This window comes from Oryzias melastigma, linkage group LG12 (assembly GCF_002922805.2).
Source record: "Oryzias melastigma strain HK-1 linkage group LG12, ASM292280v2, whole genome shotgun sequence".
NCBI classification, from domain to species: Eukaryota; Metazoa; Chordata; class Actinopteri; order Beloniformes; family Adrianichthyidae; genus Oryzias; species Oryzias melastigma.
The window spans coordinates 10,250,904-10,268,044 of NC_050523.1; the positions used below are offsets into that span (position 1 = coordinate 10,250,904).

At 35.9% G+C, this 17,141-nt stretch overlaps 2 protein-coding genes across 3 annotated transcripts in view; both read left to right on the forward strand.

Annotated features, from left to right (window-relative positions):
* The window catches only part of sdad1 (SDA1 domain containing 1), a 7,263-nt gene extending 1,760 nt beyond the window's left edge, over positions 1–5,503 (forward strand). Inside the window, exons 8-22 of the mRNA XM_024257744.2 lie at positions 536–610; positions 679–780; positions 853–922; positions 993–1,096; positions 1,179–1,236; positions 1,315–1,373; positions 2,953–3,029; positions 3,123–3,220; positions 3,286–3,362; positions 3,450–3,579; positions 3,665–3,756; positions 3,844–4,028; positions 4,889–4,973; positions 5,068–5,229; positions 5,311–5,503. Coding sequence (XP_024113512.1) covers positions 536–610; positions 679–780; positions 853–922; positions 993–1,096; positions 1,179–1,236; positions 1,315–1,373; positions 2,953–3,029; positions 3,123–3,220; positions 3,286–3,362; positions 3,450–3,579; positions 3,665–3,756; positions 3,844–4,028; positions 4,889–4,973; positions 5,068–5,229; positions 5,311–5,358 — 1,422 coding nt within the window. The 3' untranslated portion in view covers positions 5,359–5,503. The remainder of the gene's footprint in view (positions 1–535; positions 611–678; positions 781–852; positions 923–992; positions 1,097–1,178; positions 1,237–1,314; positions 1,374–2,952; positions 3,030–3,122; positions 3,221–3,285; positions 3,363–3,449; positions 3,580–3,664; positions 3,757–3,843; positions 4,029–4,888; positions 4,974–5,067; positions 5,230–5,310) is intronic.
* Positions 5,504–6,247: 744 nt separating this feature from the next.
* Positions 6,248–16,786, forward strand: klhl8 (kelch-like family member 8). Of its 2 annotated transcripts, none has more exons than XM_024299858.2 (12): positions 6,248–6,354; positions 9,038–9,257; positions 9,330–9,391; positions 9,573–9,738; positions 9,808–10,128; positions 10,199–10,385; positions 11,565–11,708; positions 13,105–13,216; positions 13,332–13,500; positions 13,577–13,736; positions 14,360–14,561; positions 15,480–16,786. In XM_024299858.2, the coding sequence occupies exons 2-12, from the start codon at positions 9,060–9,062 to the stop codon at positions 15,601–15,603; spliced, it is 1,845 nt and encodes a 614-aa protein (XP_024155626.1). In that variant the 5' UTR covers positions 6,248–6,354; positions 9,038–9,059; the 3' UTR covers positions 15,604–16,786. The 2 variants fall into 2 exon arrangements, with proteins under 2 accessions (XP_024155626.1, XP_024155627.1); XM_024299859.2 differs by lacking the exon at positions 6,248–6,354 and adding an exon at positions 8,046–8,546.
* Positions 16,787–17,141: the final 355 nt, after the last annotated feature.

Consider the following 17,141-nt stretch of genomic DNA (forward strand, 5'->3'; position numbering starts at 1 on the left):
AACTGCATTGGTCTCAAAGTAAAAAAAAAAAAATTTTAAAAGGAAATGCCTTCAAATGGACTGCTATATATTATGCTGCTATATATTTCTATATTATTAATAACTGCAAAAAACTGATCACAATAAACAGAAACAATTAAAGCACCAACAATAAATATATGGAAAAATCAAACTAAAATAAGTACAACAAACTTACACTTTTTGCATTTCACTCTAGATATAACAATGAATAAATGAGAAAGCAAAAAAAAAAAATCGATTGAAGCTCAATTGGGATTAGACACTTTTTGTTCTCCTTTTTTTCTGTATTTCTCTTTATATTTTTCCTATTGTCTATTGTTAAATATATGTATGAATGCATGCCATTTTTCTGTATGGGATGCTGGAACATCATCATGTTTTAAGTGGTTTATAGGTTTTGTTTTCTTTATTTTCCCTGGTTTTATTTGCACAATTAAACTTAAAAAAGAGGGAAAAACTCAGAATAACCCTGTTAATCAGTAGATTCTCTTTCCTTCTGCCTTTTCCTGTTTAGATTCTTGTTGCGGGGCTTCAGTTTTTCCTGGGTAAAGATGAAGATGAAAAAAACGAGAGCGACTCTGATTCTGAGGTTAGCAAACAAAACACGGCTTGTTCATTTGCAGGAAAGACGTGTTTCCAATCGCTCTCACTTTTCAGAATGAAGGTCCATCTGCAAGAGACCTGATGGTCAGATACTCCACTGGCAAGAAGACCTCCAAAAATAAGAAGAAGCTGGAAAAGGCCATGAAAGTCCTAAAGGTATTCCTGTGGCAACTTTCACCTCATTTACAAGTCTCATCTCAAATTATTATTATTTTTATCGTTTGATAGAAACACAAGAAAAAGAAGAAAGCAGAAGTCTTTAATTTCTCTGCCATTCACCTAATTCACGATTCTCAAGGTAAACTCTACAATCCACACTTACTTTAGGCTTCATTTGCTGCAGTTTATAAAGTTCTGTTCTTTTGAAGATTTCTCAGAGAAACTCTTGAAGCAGCTGGAGAGCTCGAAAGAGCGATTTGAGGTGAAGATCATGATGATGGAGCTCATATCACGACTGGTCGGCATTCATGAGGTTCGGGAGCATCTCCATTTTTTTTTAAGTATTACATCACTGGAAAAGCTGTCAATAACTTTTAATCTTTTTTCTTTTGCAGCTCTTTTTGTTCAATTTCTACCCGTTTATCCAGAGGTTTCTTCAGCCTCATCAGCGAGGTCAGAGCAGCTCTTAACTTTGATTTACATAAGTTGAATGAACTCGTCTCAGCGTGTCTCTGTGGTGCATTTTTGCAGAAGTGACCAAGATCCTCCTTTGTGCTGCCCAGGCCTCCCACCAACTTGTTCCCCCAGAGGTAAAAATTTGCTTCACAGAGATTAAAATTCCAAGAAGTTTCTTGAGTTTTTAAAGCTTTTTAAAAGTTTTAAAATGAGTACATTTAGAATAGAATTCTTTTTTTTTTTGTCATTGTCTGATTGTAAAATGTAATTAAAAGCAGTCACAATGTCAGTACAAAAAACTATAACATGTGCATAATATAAACATATCAGTTATGTGCATACAGTGATTAAGTAAAATATATATATTTCAGAAAATAACGTTTTAAGAGAATAAAAGCAAATTAACAATAAGGTGGTAAGAATAGTATTGAGATTAAAGAGAATAAATGCTTAAATATACATATTCAAATATATACACAAACATTTAAGAGAGAGATTGCCTTTAGAGAAAAACTGTTTCAGTTGTGATGCATCTGTAGCGCCTCCCAGAGGGCAGCGGGGCAAACAGAGCAGATGTCATTTAGTTATTTGATTCTGGAATGTGAAAAATCCTTTATGGGTGATTTTTTTGCTATTTTAGGACAGCAAGAGTGTTTTTTTTTAAATTACTAAATCAAAAATATTCAGTTTTATTTTTTTATTTATTTTATTTCCCTTATTTAATTTGCCTTTTTTATTCTATTTTGCCCTATGTTTAGACTTTTTATTGACAAAATTTTAAAGTAAATAACATTTTTCATTTTAGAACTTAGAAATCGAAAACATAAGTCAGTATTAAATGTTACAAATGAAAGCGGGAACAAAGTCTAAGCAAGTTTTTTTTGTAAGATAATATTGATTAGAATAATGGTAAACCAAAATTAGCAAAAAAATAAAATGTTAAAAAAATAAAATCAAGATAAAGTGATAAACAATTAGAGATTTTCATTGTTGTTTTATTTATTTATTATTTGTATTATTATTGGGTTGGATTTACAAAAGCAAATGTTGGCTTTTAAAATACAAAAATAAGTTTATCTTTAAAACAAACAAATCGATATAAAAATATCTGAAATAACAAACTTGTTTAAAATTAGCTGAATACTTTTTTTCTTTTGTAAAACCTCCAAATTGAATGTTAAAGTATGTAAATGTTGGGATTGTGTTTCTGTTGAAACTCAATTCTATGAATAATCCAAGAAAATGTTGTTAAATTGCTTTTTAAATGGACATTTTTAATTTTTGAAAGTTGGGAAAAAACCTTATCTAAACATTAAAAGTATCTTTTTTATGTTTGGGAATATTTTTTCCCTTTATACTTAAGCTTTAAAGGAGTATAAAGATTTTATTATTGTATTTTATACTTGTGGGGTTAGCTGGCGTCCAATGATGTTTTTCTATCTAGTATGTTAGGAAAGTATAAACATATTAGAGTGAATAGAGTGAAAAGAACGAACTAAAAATAAAAACTCAGCTTGAAAAAGTTTTTTTTTTTTTAAACATAAATTGTGTTTTTAGTTCCTTATCTCTTATTTGCTAAAAAATAAAATAAAATCCTACCTTATTAGAATTTTGGAGGCATATAAATACATGCTTTAATATTGTTATAATTGATAAACTTGAGATAGATATTTTAGTGTTAAAATTGAAGCTGATCTGCATTTACTCTTTTAGATCATTGAACCTGTGATCATGACAATCGCCAACAACTTTGTGACTGACAGGAACTCTGGTGAAGTCATGACTGTCGGGTCAGTGTGAGATCTGTTTGATGGCGCTTTGATTCATTATTTTAAATAAGTGATCATTTTGCAATAAATTCTATTGCTTGTTTTGCAATCTAGCATCAATGCCATTAAGGAAGTGGTTGCACGTTGCCCGCTTGCGATCACTGAGGACCTGCTGCAGGACCTGGCCCAGTACAAGACCCATAAAGACAAGAGTGAGCGTTGAAAGTGGAGCTGCGTTTAATTCTTGAGCTTTTATTCATACTCCTGTATTTTGCAGATGTGATGATGTCGGCCAGAAGTCTCATCCAGCTGTTTAGGAACCTGAATCCACAGATGCTGCACAAAAAGGACAGAGTGAGTATGGGTCAGCCCTCTGGTTTTGTTTGATAATCAGAGACAAAAGTTTAGTAAGGTTTTTCCTTTTTTAATTGATTCTTTTAGGGCAAACCCACAGAGGCCTCAACAGATGCAAAAGTAAAAGATTATGGAGAGTTGGAAGCTAAAGACTACATCCCTGGAGCTGAAGTCCTGGAGCTGGAGGAGGAGAAAAAAGAGGGAGAGGAGGATGAAGGTCAGCTGCTGTGTTTCAGAGGGTTTACTCCACAATAGTTTTTCTTTTATTATTCTTTTTGTCATTTATGTTTTTTTTTTGGTAGACGGCTGGGAGAGTGCCAGTATCAGTGATGACGATGAGGATGGCGAGTGGGTGGATGTTCACCACTCATCTGATGAAGATACGGGAGAAGTGGTGGGAATAAAATACTCTGAAATTTAATGTGTTTGCTTTAGAGTGAAGCTAAAATTAACATGTTTTTTTTTGTTTTTTCTTTTTTAGGCAGAGAAGCTTCAGAGTATCCCAGCTGAAGAGAGAAAAGCCAAGGCAGCCGCGGTCAGCAGCAGCCGGCTCTTCACGCAAGACGACTTCAAGAAAATCCGCCTGGTTCAAATGGCCAAAGAGGTGAACGCTGCTCCAGGGAAGGGCCAGAAGAGGAAAGCAGTGGAGAGTGACGAGGAAGAGAAGTGAGAGCTTTACATATTTTATTATTCTATTGACTTTGTTTAAGCTGTTTTCTTAGCCACGCTTCAGCTAACATAAAAAAGCATCATCTTTGCCACCAGGATGTTGCATACACTGCAGCATCATGGGGATTGTAGTCATACATGACAGGTTTGATACTAGCTTATTAGCTTTATGTTTTAATTTAATTTAATTTAAAGTTATTTATAAATAAACATTCACCCCCAATACAGTTTTTAAAAGTTATATAAAATAAATCTGTTTTTGTCTTGTTTATATGAAGCTACCTGGTGGTAAAGTGTTGAACTGACCCAATTATGAGTCATTTTTAAATATATCCCCAAACAGGAAGTTCAACATTTGTTCTCAGCCACACTTTGTCAGTTTGGGGGGAAGTTTAATGAATACGTGGTGTTTAAATATAAACATGCATTACTTTGAATTTTTTTTTGCATTTGTCCTCCTTTTCAACAGGGATGTTTTTTACTATTTCATTGGGGAAATCCATTTAAATGCATTAAAAAAAAGTTGTTGAAGAAGTTGTTCTTATTGCCGTGCATCAAAAACACGCACCGATCCCTCATTTTTTTATTAGCTTTTCATCCTAAAAATAGTTTTTTTATATCTAATAATGTTCCTATAATCCATACTTGCATCATACTTAAATTTAACTTTTAGGCCTTTTTAAATAACCACACAGAATGTAATGGGAACATTTTGGAGAATTAGGACCCACAAACTTAAATTGTTTTAAGGTCATTCCCACAAACTCACACTACATTGCATTGTATTTGCAGCTACACTGCCATAGTAATGTTTTAATTAAAATATTCTTACTGATTTTGTGGTCTCAAACTCTCAGAGGGGAGCTGCTGACGCTCAGAAATATCGAGAAACTGCACAAGAAACCAAAAGCAGACAAAGAAACTCGACTGGCAACAGCAATGGTAAAATCTTCACCTTTTAACTAAACTAATATTAAAGCATGATTCACAATTGTAAGTATCTTTTTTTCTGTTTTGTGACTCTTTTTTTTTGTAGGCGGGCAGAACAGACAGAAAAGATTTCGTCAAGAAGCGGAGCCGGATGAACCCTCACGCCAGCACCAGCAATAAAGAGAAAAAGAAACACAAGAACTTCATGATGATGAGACACAGCCAGAACGTCAGAACTAAAGGAAAACGCTCCTTCAGAGAGAAACAGGTCAATTGCACTGATAACTATTATAGAATGTAAAGGAAATGTTGGACGTGGAACTGAAAAATGTGCTGTTTCTTTTTTTAGATTGCTTTACGGGAGGCCCTCCTGAAAAAGAGGAAGCAGTACAAGTAGCGGGCTGATGAGCATCACTAATATGATGTGTTAAATATTACTGTACATTCATTCAATAGCTTGTAGTATGTGAATGACTGCTATCTGGAAATAAAATGCATAATCTTTCCATTTTCAAAAATAAAACTTTTTACTAAACATGTAAGTCTTTTTTTCACTGATTTAATCTTATTTGACTTTTATTTAATTCATTAGACTTGCCCGATGTTGCTCCATGATTAAAAATGGACACTAAAAAGACTCAAATTTAAAATATATATATTTTGTTTGAAAAAAATCTTGTATATAAGCAAAAACTTGGTTGTTATATAGTATTGATACTTCACCCAGAGTGCAAAGGTGTAAATGTGTAATTTTTAAGAGAGATTTTATTGTACAGTATAGTTATGTAATAACTGTAATTGGAGTTTAACATTTCCTTACTTTGTAAACCATTCACCAGGATAATATTTTGACAAGAGAGGACTGCTTTACCTAAAAGAGGCGGCAGAGGTCGAGGAAAGTGCCTAATTGGGCTATCTGGATTAAGAAATGTTACAAAGTTAGCTAAATTTACAAGAAATTTTGCTAACTTTTATTTACAAGTTTTCTTTTTTGTTTTTTTATGAACTCACATAGACTGAGTTTTTTAATCTACGGTGTGTCTGTTTTTATGCATTTAATTTACTTTTATTATTAGGCTATTAATATTATTGAATTATAGTTAATTTATTACAGACAAGGTTTAAATGTCAAGACCATTATCAAAATATACAACATACATAAAATATACAATAAAGCTATAATTATTGTTATTTTTAATAGCATAATCACATCACTGGTGTTTTTAGCCTGTTTTGACAAATTAACTTCAAAGCTAAATGAAGATTTGCTGCAGACAGAGCTATAAGAGTATACCTCTTCGAAAACTACATTACCCACAAACCACTGCGTTCGCTCTACTTGTAACATTTTCCACTTAAAGACGCCGGCATTTTATTCCTGCTCCGAAATGAGGTACTTAAATCTAAGTAAATATATTAACTAACGCCGTGGTCTGCTGTTTGATGTAATTTCGATTGAGGTTTCATAAATTAACGTTTCTCGACCGGTAGCGTTTTCATATTATGCTAGCCCGCTGTTAGCAAACAAGCTAATATAATTTTCTAGTTAGCGCAGCTAGCAGGTTTAATCCTTGTCAGTTTATGTGAGACATTTGGCTTCTAAAATATAAGCAAACACGTATCTTTTGCTTTTTTATGATTGCTTACTCAGGTTGTTAGATGTGTAACTCTCTTCAAAAGGCGTTAGTGTCAAAATTGTTGGCGTTAAATACAGCGTTTCTATTAATTCATTTCTTCTGAGTACAAAATTTGCTAATTCCATGTCTAGATATGACTCATTAGCAGTTGTACCCAAAATTAGATACCTAAAAATATCTGTTGAAGGATACGGGATGTTTTAGTTCACAAGTTAGCAAAACCTAAAACCAATATTTTCCCTGTTGTTTATCATGTTTTATAGAACATCATACACATTTTAAAAACAGTCTTAATTATATTCACATTTAGAAGGAAACAGACTGATGATAACAAAAGAAGCAAATCCCAAATCTGTATCTATTTCGTTTAATTCATCACAGAAAATGTGGTATATTAAAGTTTCTTAAAGATAAAAAAATTTGTTTGATTGCCACAATTGTTTAAGAAAGCACATTTTGTAGAAGCTGTCACTGGATTAAATTGGTTTAAGCTCAAACGTTTTCTTTTTTTTCCCTCCCTCTGGCTGCCTAAAAGCTCAGGTGGTGTTTTTGACTTTTCTCCATGTGATGTTTCTAATATTTTTGGTTGATGACAGGTCTGGACTGGAGTCAGAGTAGTTAAAAAGCTGGATGCTTTACTGCAGAGGCATGCTATGAAGAATGCAGTGTAGTATTTCAGACAAAACCCCAGCCCCTCCACCCACTTACAGACTTTTTAAAAGACCACAATGGAAAAAGGTTGAAAAAAAATAGGTTAGAGTTTAAGAGAAGTACTAGGACAGCTTTGTAGATTAACCCAGTGATATAGTTAATTTTATTATTTTTTCAGTTGTCATTATCTTTGGATTTTAACATTTGTTGTTGACACAAAAAGCATACATTTTTTTAAATTAAATTTTAACATTAATTAATTTTCTTTTAGTTGTTGCTTTCTTTTTGTTTCTCAGTCTGAACTAATATCCCAATTATATCTCAACATTTATTTTTTATTTTTTCTCCTACCAAAAAGTCCCACTCTAATCATCTTTTGATCTATTTTAAAAGTGTTCCCAGTGATCTTTTAACTATGATTATGCTGTTTTTAGCCAAAAAAAATGTTGTTTTTAAGGACAGAGTTTTTTGCAGAGCATCAAGAATTTATCAGAAATTTGCGCGACTGTTGGCGCGGAGTAAGTCTGCTCTGACGTCCCATCTCCCCCTTGTTTACACTGTAAACAGTGACTGCACTACCTACGTCTTTGCCGCAGGCTTTTTGCAACCATATTTTTTTGTCACAACAATTTGAATAAATAAATACATAGAAACACAACTTTAAGAATAATTTGTTTTCATATATGTCCTCCATCATAAGAAAATGCAGCAAGAACATGTTAAAAACACCCAAATCATTATTTTCATCAGTGTAGCTCTTTAAAACCTCATTCATGGTGATGGTTTTTGTCCTCAGGAGTCAGTCGATTTAAAAACAGGGATTTGTCTGGATTGGTTTTCTCAAATGGTAAATGGTGGTTTTCTCCATGGAAGCCTGTATTTATGTGTTGTACTTGCGTAGATGCACAGCTGTGTGTGTTTTTTTTTTTTTAATTTCTATTCAGATTCAGTGTAGCCACATGCAAACTTGAGCTTGTTTAAAAATGACTGATTCATAGTTTAGTATCCAGTTTATTTTATTCAATTAAATTGGATTTAGCTCAAATGTTTGTTTTTTTTATTGATAAAAATAAAGGTAAAAGATGCATTTGGTAAACAGTCTTACACAACTAGTGAGTTTTTGTTATCTGCTTGTGTAAGTGAGTGGACTAGCAATGAGCAGTGGTACACTGACTCTATTCAGGGGCAGACGTAAGACTTGAGGGGTGTGGAGAAGTTTTGGTTTGGTTATTTGGACTTAGTTTAATCACTAGTCAAAGTCGAGACATGCTGAAGAAATTTTTCCTCTGACTCAGCAGTAAGTAAGCTTTTAAAATTGATTTTTTTTTTACTCTGTCTTTATTTGTAATATTTTGTGCTGCATCATTTTCAGTTTTTTTTTTTTGTAATTTGCAGAAATGTCTATACCTTTGTTTTATTCTGTCAAGATGGAGTGCTCAGTATATATCATTATTACAAAATAAGATGAATTTTGGTAAATAATTGAAACATTTTAAAGGGTTTGAATATTGTCAACTAAGAGAAAAAATTATTCTTATAGGATTTTTTTCTAGTCCTGCACTAATGTAAGTTAACATAACATCATCAAATTAAATATTGTCAATTGTAGTTTAATTTTATGATTTTCTTTAGTTAAAGGAAATCCTCCATAGTGGTATGATGTGTAGACCTTTCTGGCACTGCTCAAAACATATTGTTGTTTTGCAATTCTGTTCCATTGCAACCTATTTCACTACAGTTTTGAAGCTATTTTCATTAGTATTTTTTTTCGATCCTCCTTCCATCCAGGTGTTGTTTCCAGTAACCTGCCATGGCACCTGGAGACGTGGTGCCAGACCATGCCAAGCAGCTGAAATCGAAGGATAAGCGTTCAGGAAACCGGACGTTCAAAGGAGAATGTGAGCCTGATGGGTCATATGTCTTCGAGGCTCATGAAGCCTGGAAGGAATTCCACAATTCACTCAGGCATTTCTATGAAGTCGGGGAGCTCTGTGATGTCACATTAAAGGTGGGCTGCGTTGTCTGGCTTTAAATGTAGGATTTGTTTCATCGTATTTATTAATTTTCTTTTTCCTTATAGGTTGGCAGTAAGTTGATACCATGCCACAAGCTGGTACTGGCGTGTGTTATCCCTTACTTCAGGTAAGACTGCCGTGTTTACATACATTTAATGTATCACTACATTTAAATTACATTGATTTTTGGGTCCCCAGTCTTCAATGTCCTTCGTTTACGTCTGCACAAATGTCTTTTCAACTGCTTGCAGATCATAGTTTGTTAGCGTTTTTACATTTTTATCTTTCTTTCTTTCTTTCTTTTTTAGGGCCATGTTTTTATCAGAGATGTCTGAGACTAAGCAAGATCTGATTGAGATTAAGGACTTTGACGGTGATGCCATTCACGATCTCGTGCATTTTGCCTACTCATCTAAAATCACCTTGACTGTAGACAATGTCCAGCCACTGCTTTATGCAGCCTGCATCCTTCAGGTATACAAAACATTGATGCTCTCAAGTGCATTTCGGAATCTTTCAAACAGCTATGTTGATTCCCGTTAGGTTGAGCTGGTGGCGCGGGCCTGCTGCGAGTACATGAAAGCCCACTTTCACCCCACTAACTGCCTGGCTGTTCGAACCTTTGCTGAGAGCCACAACCGTGTGGATCTGATGGACATGGCGGACCGTTACGCCTGCGAACACTTCACTGAGGTGGTGGAGTGCGAGGACTTCACGTGTGTGTCACCCCAGCACTTGCGTACATTGCTGTCTTCTTCTGATCTGAACATCCACTCGGAGACGCAGGTGTACAACGCCGCAGTGAAGTGGCTGAAGGCGAACCCGCAACACCACGAGGCCTGGCTGGACCAGATCATGTCTCAGGTAGAGGTGTAGGCTCTTTACAACAATCATTAAAGGCTCTTTCCTGACCACACAACTGCACTTCTTCCAGGTGCGCCTCCCTCTGCTGCCAGTGGAGTTTCTGACTGGAACTGTGGCAAAAGACGAGATGATCAAAGGCAACCTAAACTGTCGGGATCTGATGGATGAAGCAAGGAATTACCACCTGCACCTCAGCAACAAACTGGTCCAGGACTTTGAGTATTCAGTCCGCACCATCCCCAGGAAGCACACTGCAGGTACAACTGATGTGGTCACTCTTTACCAGGATTCTGCTTAATGTTTTAAAGAAGATGACAATACTAATAATTAAAAGAAATCTTTGTATTTATGTTAAAATTGTGTTGAAAAAGATAAAAAAAAAATAGACAGAGAAGGTAGAAAAGCATGACTTTGCAAAAGTCTTAGAATTGTAGCTCTATTTAGGTCATCTATCATTGTAAAAACAACAATATCAGTACAATCTTACATTAAGAGGTTATTTTTATGTATCTTTTTGGTAAAATAGGTTGTAGTTAGCTCAGTGTACAATTGCTGTAAGGTCCCACTCCAACCATATTTTTTCTATTGTAAAATGTTTCCAGTGGTCTTTGAATTATGATTATGCCTTTTTTTTTGTTGTTGTTAAGACATATTTTCTGCAGAGCAGCAGGAGTTTCATCTGGGTTGTGGAAATGATTGTTGGCATGGCAGTAGTAGCCTTACATTGATATCCCAGCATGCCTCTGTTTACACTGTGTTCTGTTAGCTTACAACTCCTCACAACCCCAAGCTAACTATTAGCGTAGCAAAAAAAAAAGCTGAGTAATATCGGAGCTACCCAGTTTTATAGCTTTGAGACAGATTCCAGCTCAGACGAGGAAAATGAAGACGTTAATGAATCTATTTGACTTCAAGCGGAGGATTTAGAATTGGTTCAAAGCTGGGAGACTTTGAACCGCCCATGATAGTTGCTACGTCACAAACCCGAGCTTTTTCAAACCGCAGATTTTTATCTGCTCTTGAACCAACTCAATTCGCATAAAGAAATAATCAGAAATGCAGTTTTAATCTTAAATTCTTTTAAACATTTCCTCCATCTTGAGAAAGATGCTTCAGGAACATGTTAAAACACTAAAAACGCAATTTTTCATTGGATTGGATCTTTAGTTTGTCGAAAGTGCATCACATTAAAATGCTGATGTGCCAAAAAAGAAATGAAATGGTTTTTATCCTGAACTCAACCGCATGAACCACTCTACTGTGCATTTATGCAATGAATCAAATAACCACAAAAATTTTATTGTGCACGACGTAGGAATCTTTTTCCCAACAAAAAATACAATCAAACCTCTGAATTATTGAAAGATTTCTTTGGAAAGACTGAGTTTTACTTTGGATTGTCAAAGTTTCTTTTCTTCCCTGATCTTCTTTCTCAGGGGTTCTGTTCTGTGTGGGCGGGCGAGGCGGTTCTGGGGATCCGTTTCGCAGCATCGAGTGCTACTCCATTACAAAGAACAGCTGGTTCTTTGGTCCTGAAATGAACAGCAGGCGGCGTCACGTTGGTGTAATATCTGTTGGAGGTAATTCACCCAAAAACAAACATTTTAATCTGACATACGTCAGCTTTTTGTATCTATGTCTATATCATGGACTGTATAAGAGAGAGCTGGACACAGTGGGTGTGACCTCACCTATAGAAAATGCCTTACTTTCAGTTTCAATGAAAGGAAGTCAGTTCAGTTGCCATTTTTCCGCTGTATGGACGTCGCCATAGTGGAACCAGATGACTATAGTAAGCAGTGATTGCTGTGAGTCGGTCTGAGTCATCATTTCTTTGGCAACCACTCTTGCTAATCAGAAGTGAGCTTATTAGAAAGCCACACCCCTTCCACTGAAAGCTGAGTGTCCTAATTTGCACCCCAATCCCTATCTATTACAAAAGCTTTAAAGTTACATTTTAAAAGCAATTCCGACACCATGATCACTACTTTTTTTTTAAGCGACATCCCCGATATCACAAAGATTTTACAATGATTAATTATTAATTCATTGTGTTCTGATGATGAAAACAGGGCTGGCTTAAAAAAAAAAACCATATTTTTTTTAAAGCAAGAAATGTTCAGTTGCAATGCATTGTGGTCCATATTCCCATATCCAGTGAGCATTGATGCACACTGGTTTTTCGCTGAGAATTCTGGGAAATTTTTGGACCACTCAGTCTATGTCCAAATTCCTTCACTAATAACTATATAGTTCATTATATAGTGGGTACAATTCCAAAATCCAGGGCTCTAGAGATTTCCCAGAATTCTTTGCAAAAAATAGAAGAATATAGCAAACATAGACCACAATGCATGCATTGAAAAAAAATGTTTAAATGTAATTTCATAACAAACTATCCACATTTTCCTCATCAGAACAGAGTGGATTCATTAATAGACGTCGCAAAATGTTTGTATTGATTAGATTTTGACTTTGTGAAATTAGTGAAAAAAAAAAAAAACTAGTAAGCATGTTGTCTTTTTAAATCCAGGGCACTAGTTATAATCATGCACTAGGTAGTTTTTTAGTAGTTTGGGAATTAGGGTGGACATTTAGATGTAGCCATAGCTTCAGACAGCACTACAAAATGGTGAAAAAAATGGTGAAAAAAACAAAAGATTGCCAAGAACATGTAAAAAAAAAAGAAGCATCAGAGAAAGAATGATATTTCTGTCAAATAATAACTTATTAAAATTTCTCTATTTCTCTATTGAAATCTATGGGATTTCAGCTGTCTGGGACCAGAGGATACTTCCTATTTTGAACCCGAAGGGGGAGGAGTTAGTCGGTCCAGTTCACATATATTGTCTATAATAATGAGTAAAACTGAAGCAAAATAGCAACATTTTGAATGTTTTTCACTTGTGTTGGCTTGATATTTAGTTGCTGTGGATCTTCTCACCATCAGATTTACACGCTAAATGTGTTCTGCAGGAAAGGTTTACGCTGTGGGGGGTCATGATGGAAATGAACACCTGGGAAACATGGAGATGTTTGACCCTCTGACCAACAAGTGGATGATGAAAGCCTCTATGAACACAAAAAGGTAAACAGGAAACAAATTGTTCTTCAGTTCAACAATCCATACAAACGCACTTTTAAAAACAAATGTTCACTTAGTAGCATGAACTGAGTTATTTTTAAGGATCATTTGATTTCAGGAGGGGTATAGCTCTAGCTGCTCTCGGGGGGCCCTTATATGCCATTGGCGGTCTGGATGACAACTCCTGCTTCAACGACGTGGAGCGTTACGACATCGAATGCGACAGCTGGAGCGCCGTCGCCCCGATGAACACGCCCAGAGGGGGTGTCGGATCTGTGGCAGTGGGGGTAAATGGGCTGAAAAACCAACAAGATTTCTGGTGTTTTCTCCCCGTTCTCACAGATGTTTGCCCTCCTCTGTTAGAGTTACGTGTATGCAGTTGGAGGAAACGATGGGGTGGCTTCACTGTCCAGCGTGGAAAGGTACAACCCCCACCTCAACAAGTGGGTGGAGGTTTGCGAAATGGGTCAGCGGCGCGCTGGGAACGGAGTCAGCAAACTTAACGGCTGCCTCTACGTCGTGGGTGAGACAAATATGATAACCTGGGATGTTTGGGAGCGTGTCATAATGTTTGTTGCGGCCATAAAACAGAAGCAGTAAGCTGGGCTCTTGAGGTGTGCAGATTTGCGCTTTAAGAGCACACCAAAGGCATGAATCAAGGCAAAAGTTCACGTTTCGTAAAGATTCTTTGGTAACCAATTAACTGAGCATAAAAGCCAGATTTTTGTTGTTTGAGTTTGTGAAGTTTTGAGCCTTTTTGATGAGTCACAAAGCTTACATAAGCAATCACATTATTATCTTGCAATTTTGCAGTTTTACATTTAATTTGATATTCACACAAACCCCAGACCCTTTCAAAATTATTTTAAAAAGATAAATAATCTCGAAAGGTTCAAATAAATTGGATTCAAAAGGTTAGATTTTTTTTAAATAAGTCTATTTGGTAGTTTTTTAAGTAGAAGAATTTGTCAGAGATTAATAAAAAAAAATCATTTAAATTGATTAACTCTAAATTAAGGAAAATTGGAGTTTCTATCACATTTTACAGCACAAGCTGCAATGTTCCAATACTTAAAAGAGACGCACAGGTAAAAAAAAAAACTGCAGCTTCTCTTCTCAATCAACGATTCTTCTGTCGTCTTCCAGGAGGTTTTGATGACAACTCGCCGCTGAGCTCCGTGGAGCGCTTTGATCCTCGGATGCACCGCTGGGAGTACGTCTCTGAGCTCACCACGCCGCGCGGAGGAGTCGGGGTCGCCACCGTCATGGGAAGAGTGTTTGCCGTCGGTGGGCACAATGGAAACATTTACCTGAACACGGTGGAGGCTTTTGAGCCCCGAATGAACAGGTGAGAGGGTCGGACAAAAAGGAAACCGCTGACAGTGCATCAATAATGTATAGTTAGGGTTAACTGATTCATACGTGGAAAATGATTTACCGGTAATTGGCTTGGTAAGACTGAAACTGTTAGAAAAATCTTTAGATTTTATTGTTTCGCACAACTAAAATACAGTAAAACATTTGTGAAGAAAAAAAAACAATGCAAGGATTATAAAGAAAAATAAGCATCTTCTTTTTTTGTTACTTCATGTGGAAACTTTTAAAAAGGAAGGTTTTTTTGTAAGAATATTTAACATAGGAGTGATTAATTATTAAACGAACATCAAAGACTAATACAAACAGGTTTTAATCCTTGGCTTCTTTGCTGTTCACTTCCTCACAGCTTAATATTAAATTAACATAGAGTAAATTCTGCCTTTAAAGATCTACTCAGATGAGTTTTTGGTGTTTTAAACATATTCTTTTGACATTTTTCTAATAGAGAACATATATTGTGAAAAATTAGGTTTAAATTGCAATTCTAAGTAGACATTTTATTTAAATTGTTGTGAATCAGGAGAAGATAAAAAAAATACAGTTTAAAAAAGAGCATATTTGTTACGTAGAAAATACAGTCCCGCCCACAACTCAGAGGTGAATTTCTAATGAACTACCGCCGCTCTGCAGAAGCTAAGTGACAGACTTTAACCATTAATCTACATTTTGTTGTATCACCGACTGGGGTACTTTCATCTTTTTGGTTCATCTGCTTTAGTGTAAGAATGGGAATTATATGATCTATATAATATAGTTAATATTTCCAGTATTACTACACCACAATTATTTGATAATTAATGTATTTCAAGAGATGAGGTCTGTAACTCTGTTGTCTTTTTCAAATGGAAACACCTTTTCTAACGGTCTTTCTCTTACAATGGGCGTTCAGGTGGGAGCTGGTGGCCTGCGTGTCTCACTGCCGCGCCGGAGCCGGGGTCGCCGTGTGCTCGTCCCACGTCAGCCTCATCAGAGACGTGGGCCAGGGCTCCAGCAACGTGGTCAACTGCATGTGACGGCCGCCGCACAACACTTCACACACTGTCACACAGCTGCACAATCACACAACGCGAAGCACACGGACAGTCGGGTCAGGGCTGTTCCCGGCGAACACCAGCTCACGTTCCGTTAGCACAACATAACTGGCTGAAGAAGCAGAATCTGAAGTTGCACATTCAGTTCATGTTTCCAAACTCTTGCTGGTGTTCCTTGCAATCAGTAAAGAAGTATTTTGTACTGTATGTTTTCTGTAGTTCGCTTTGACTTAGCTCTTTTAAAAGGGACTGTGCTAGCTGAGCCTTTGATTTCACTCGGATCGGTTAGCTGTAAAACGGACCAGTTTGAAAACTTTTATACCCCTTCTTTTCTTAAAAATGATCAGATTTATATTAACAGATGTGACAAATCAATGCTTTGTAAGACATTCAAACTGGATTCCTCACCAGCACTGTCCACCCAAAGCAAATGGGATGGAAATACAAGTCAAATGTGTTTGAATTATCCTTCAAATCTTTGGGACACGGCTTGGGGACTCGCACAGACTCCTACGAGTGCCACAGCTAAAACCCTCCAGTTCTACTGCCTCTACACTCCAAATGACTCCATTTACCTCCATTTCAGCACTGATTGGTGTCCGGAGACGATTCCAGAGATGCTCTTTCTCGGCTAAACGAACAAAACTTTGACTTGACCGGCTCAAACTCAAAGATTCGAGGACTGTTTGAATCGTCTTCACTTGGTTATAAGATGTAAATGACATTCAGAGATTTGTGTTTGCGGTTATCTTCATTATATTTCAACAAATATAAACATTTTTGTAAGTATACTGAGGTGTATCTTTGACATAATATTATGTAATCCATTGCTGTGCACTATTTTCTTAGAATAGAGTTGAAATCGGAGTATATTTTTGCCCAGAAATGGGAAAAAAAAACTTTATGGAATAAGTTTTCTTATTTAACTTGCAATTTACTGCCATAAATAAAGGAGGAAATGTTGGTTAAAAGTTTGCAGAATATGCGTAGAGATGACTGCCATGGACTCTTTGTACAAAATACTGTTGCACATCCGATTTGCCAGTCTAAATGATCGGTTTTACACCAAAAAGGTAAACTTTGGTGTAATATCTAGTGCTCCTTTTGACTGCTTTTGTCTTTATGTATTGATATACATTCGTACAATAAAGTTTTGTGTCCTTGATGGGCTTTGGTTTTTTTTTTTTTATCTCTCTGACTTCCAGTCAGATTGTGACGATCAAAAATGTGTGACTCAAACAAAACAAAAACAATTTCCTGTTTCTCAAGAGGAGTCAAATGCTTAAATGATTGGAATTCCATTTTATATTTTGTGTAACATCCTGTGAAACGGTTAAAAAGTAACTGTTGGAGGCAAAGACTGCAGTTTATTGACAGCTGACATGTGCTTGCTGTAAATGATATTTTTCTGGACTTTGTGGTTTCGATGTCGGATGTTTTATTTGTTACTAATGTACAAATGAAGGTTCTTTTAGCATAAAAAGTTGCACAACTTAAATGGATTTAATTTTTAAAAAATG

Coding starts and splice junctions, on each gene's coding strand:
- klhl8 (XM_024299858.2), top strand. CDS start 9,060: ATGGCACCTGGAGACGTGGTGCCAGACCATGCCAAGCAGCTGAAATCG. Junction 9,739..9,807: donor ATGCAGCCTGCATCCTTCAG/GTATACAAAACA, acceptor GATTCCCGTTAG/GTTGAGCTGGTGGCGCGGGC. Junction 14,562..15,479: donor TTTGAGCCCCGAATGAACAG/GTGAGAGGGTCG, acceptor ATGGGCGTTCAG/GTGGGAGCTGGTGGCCTGCG.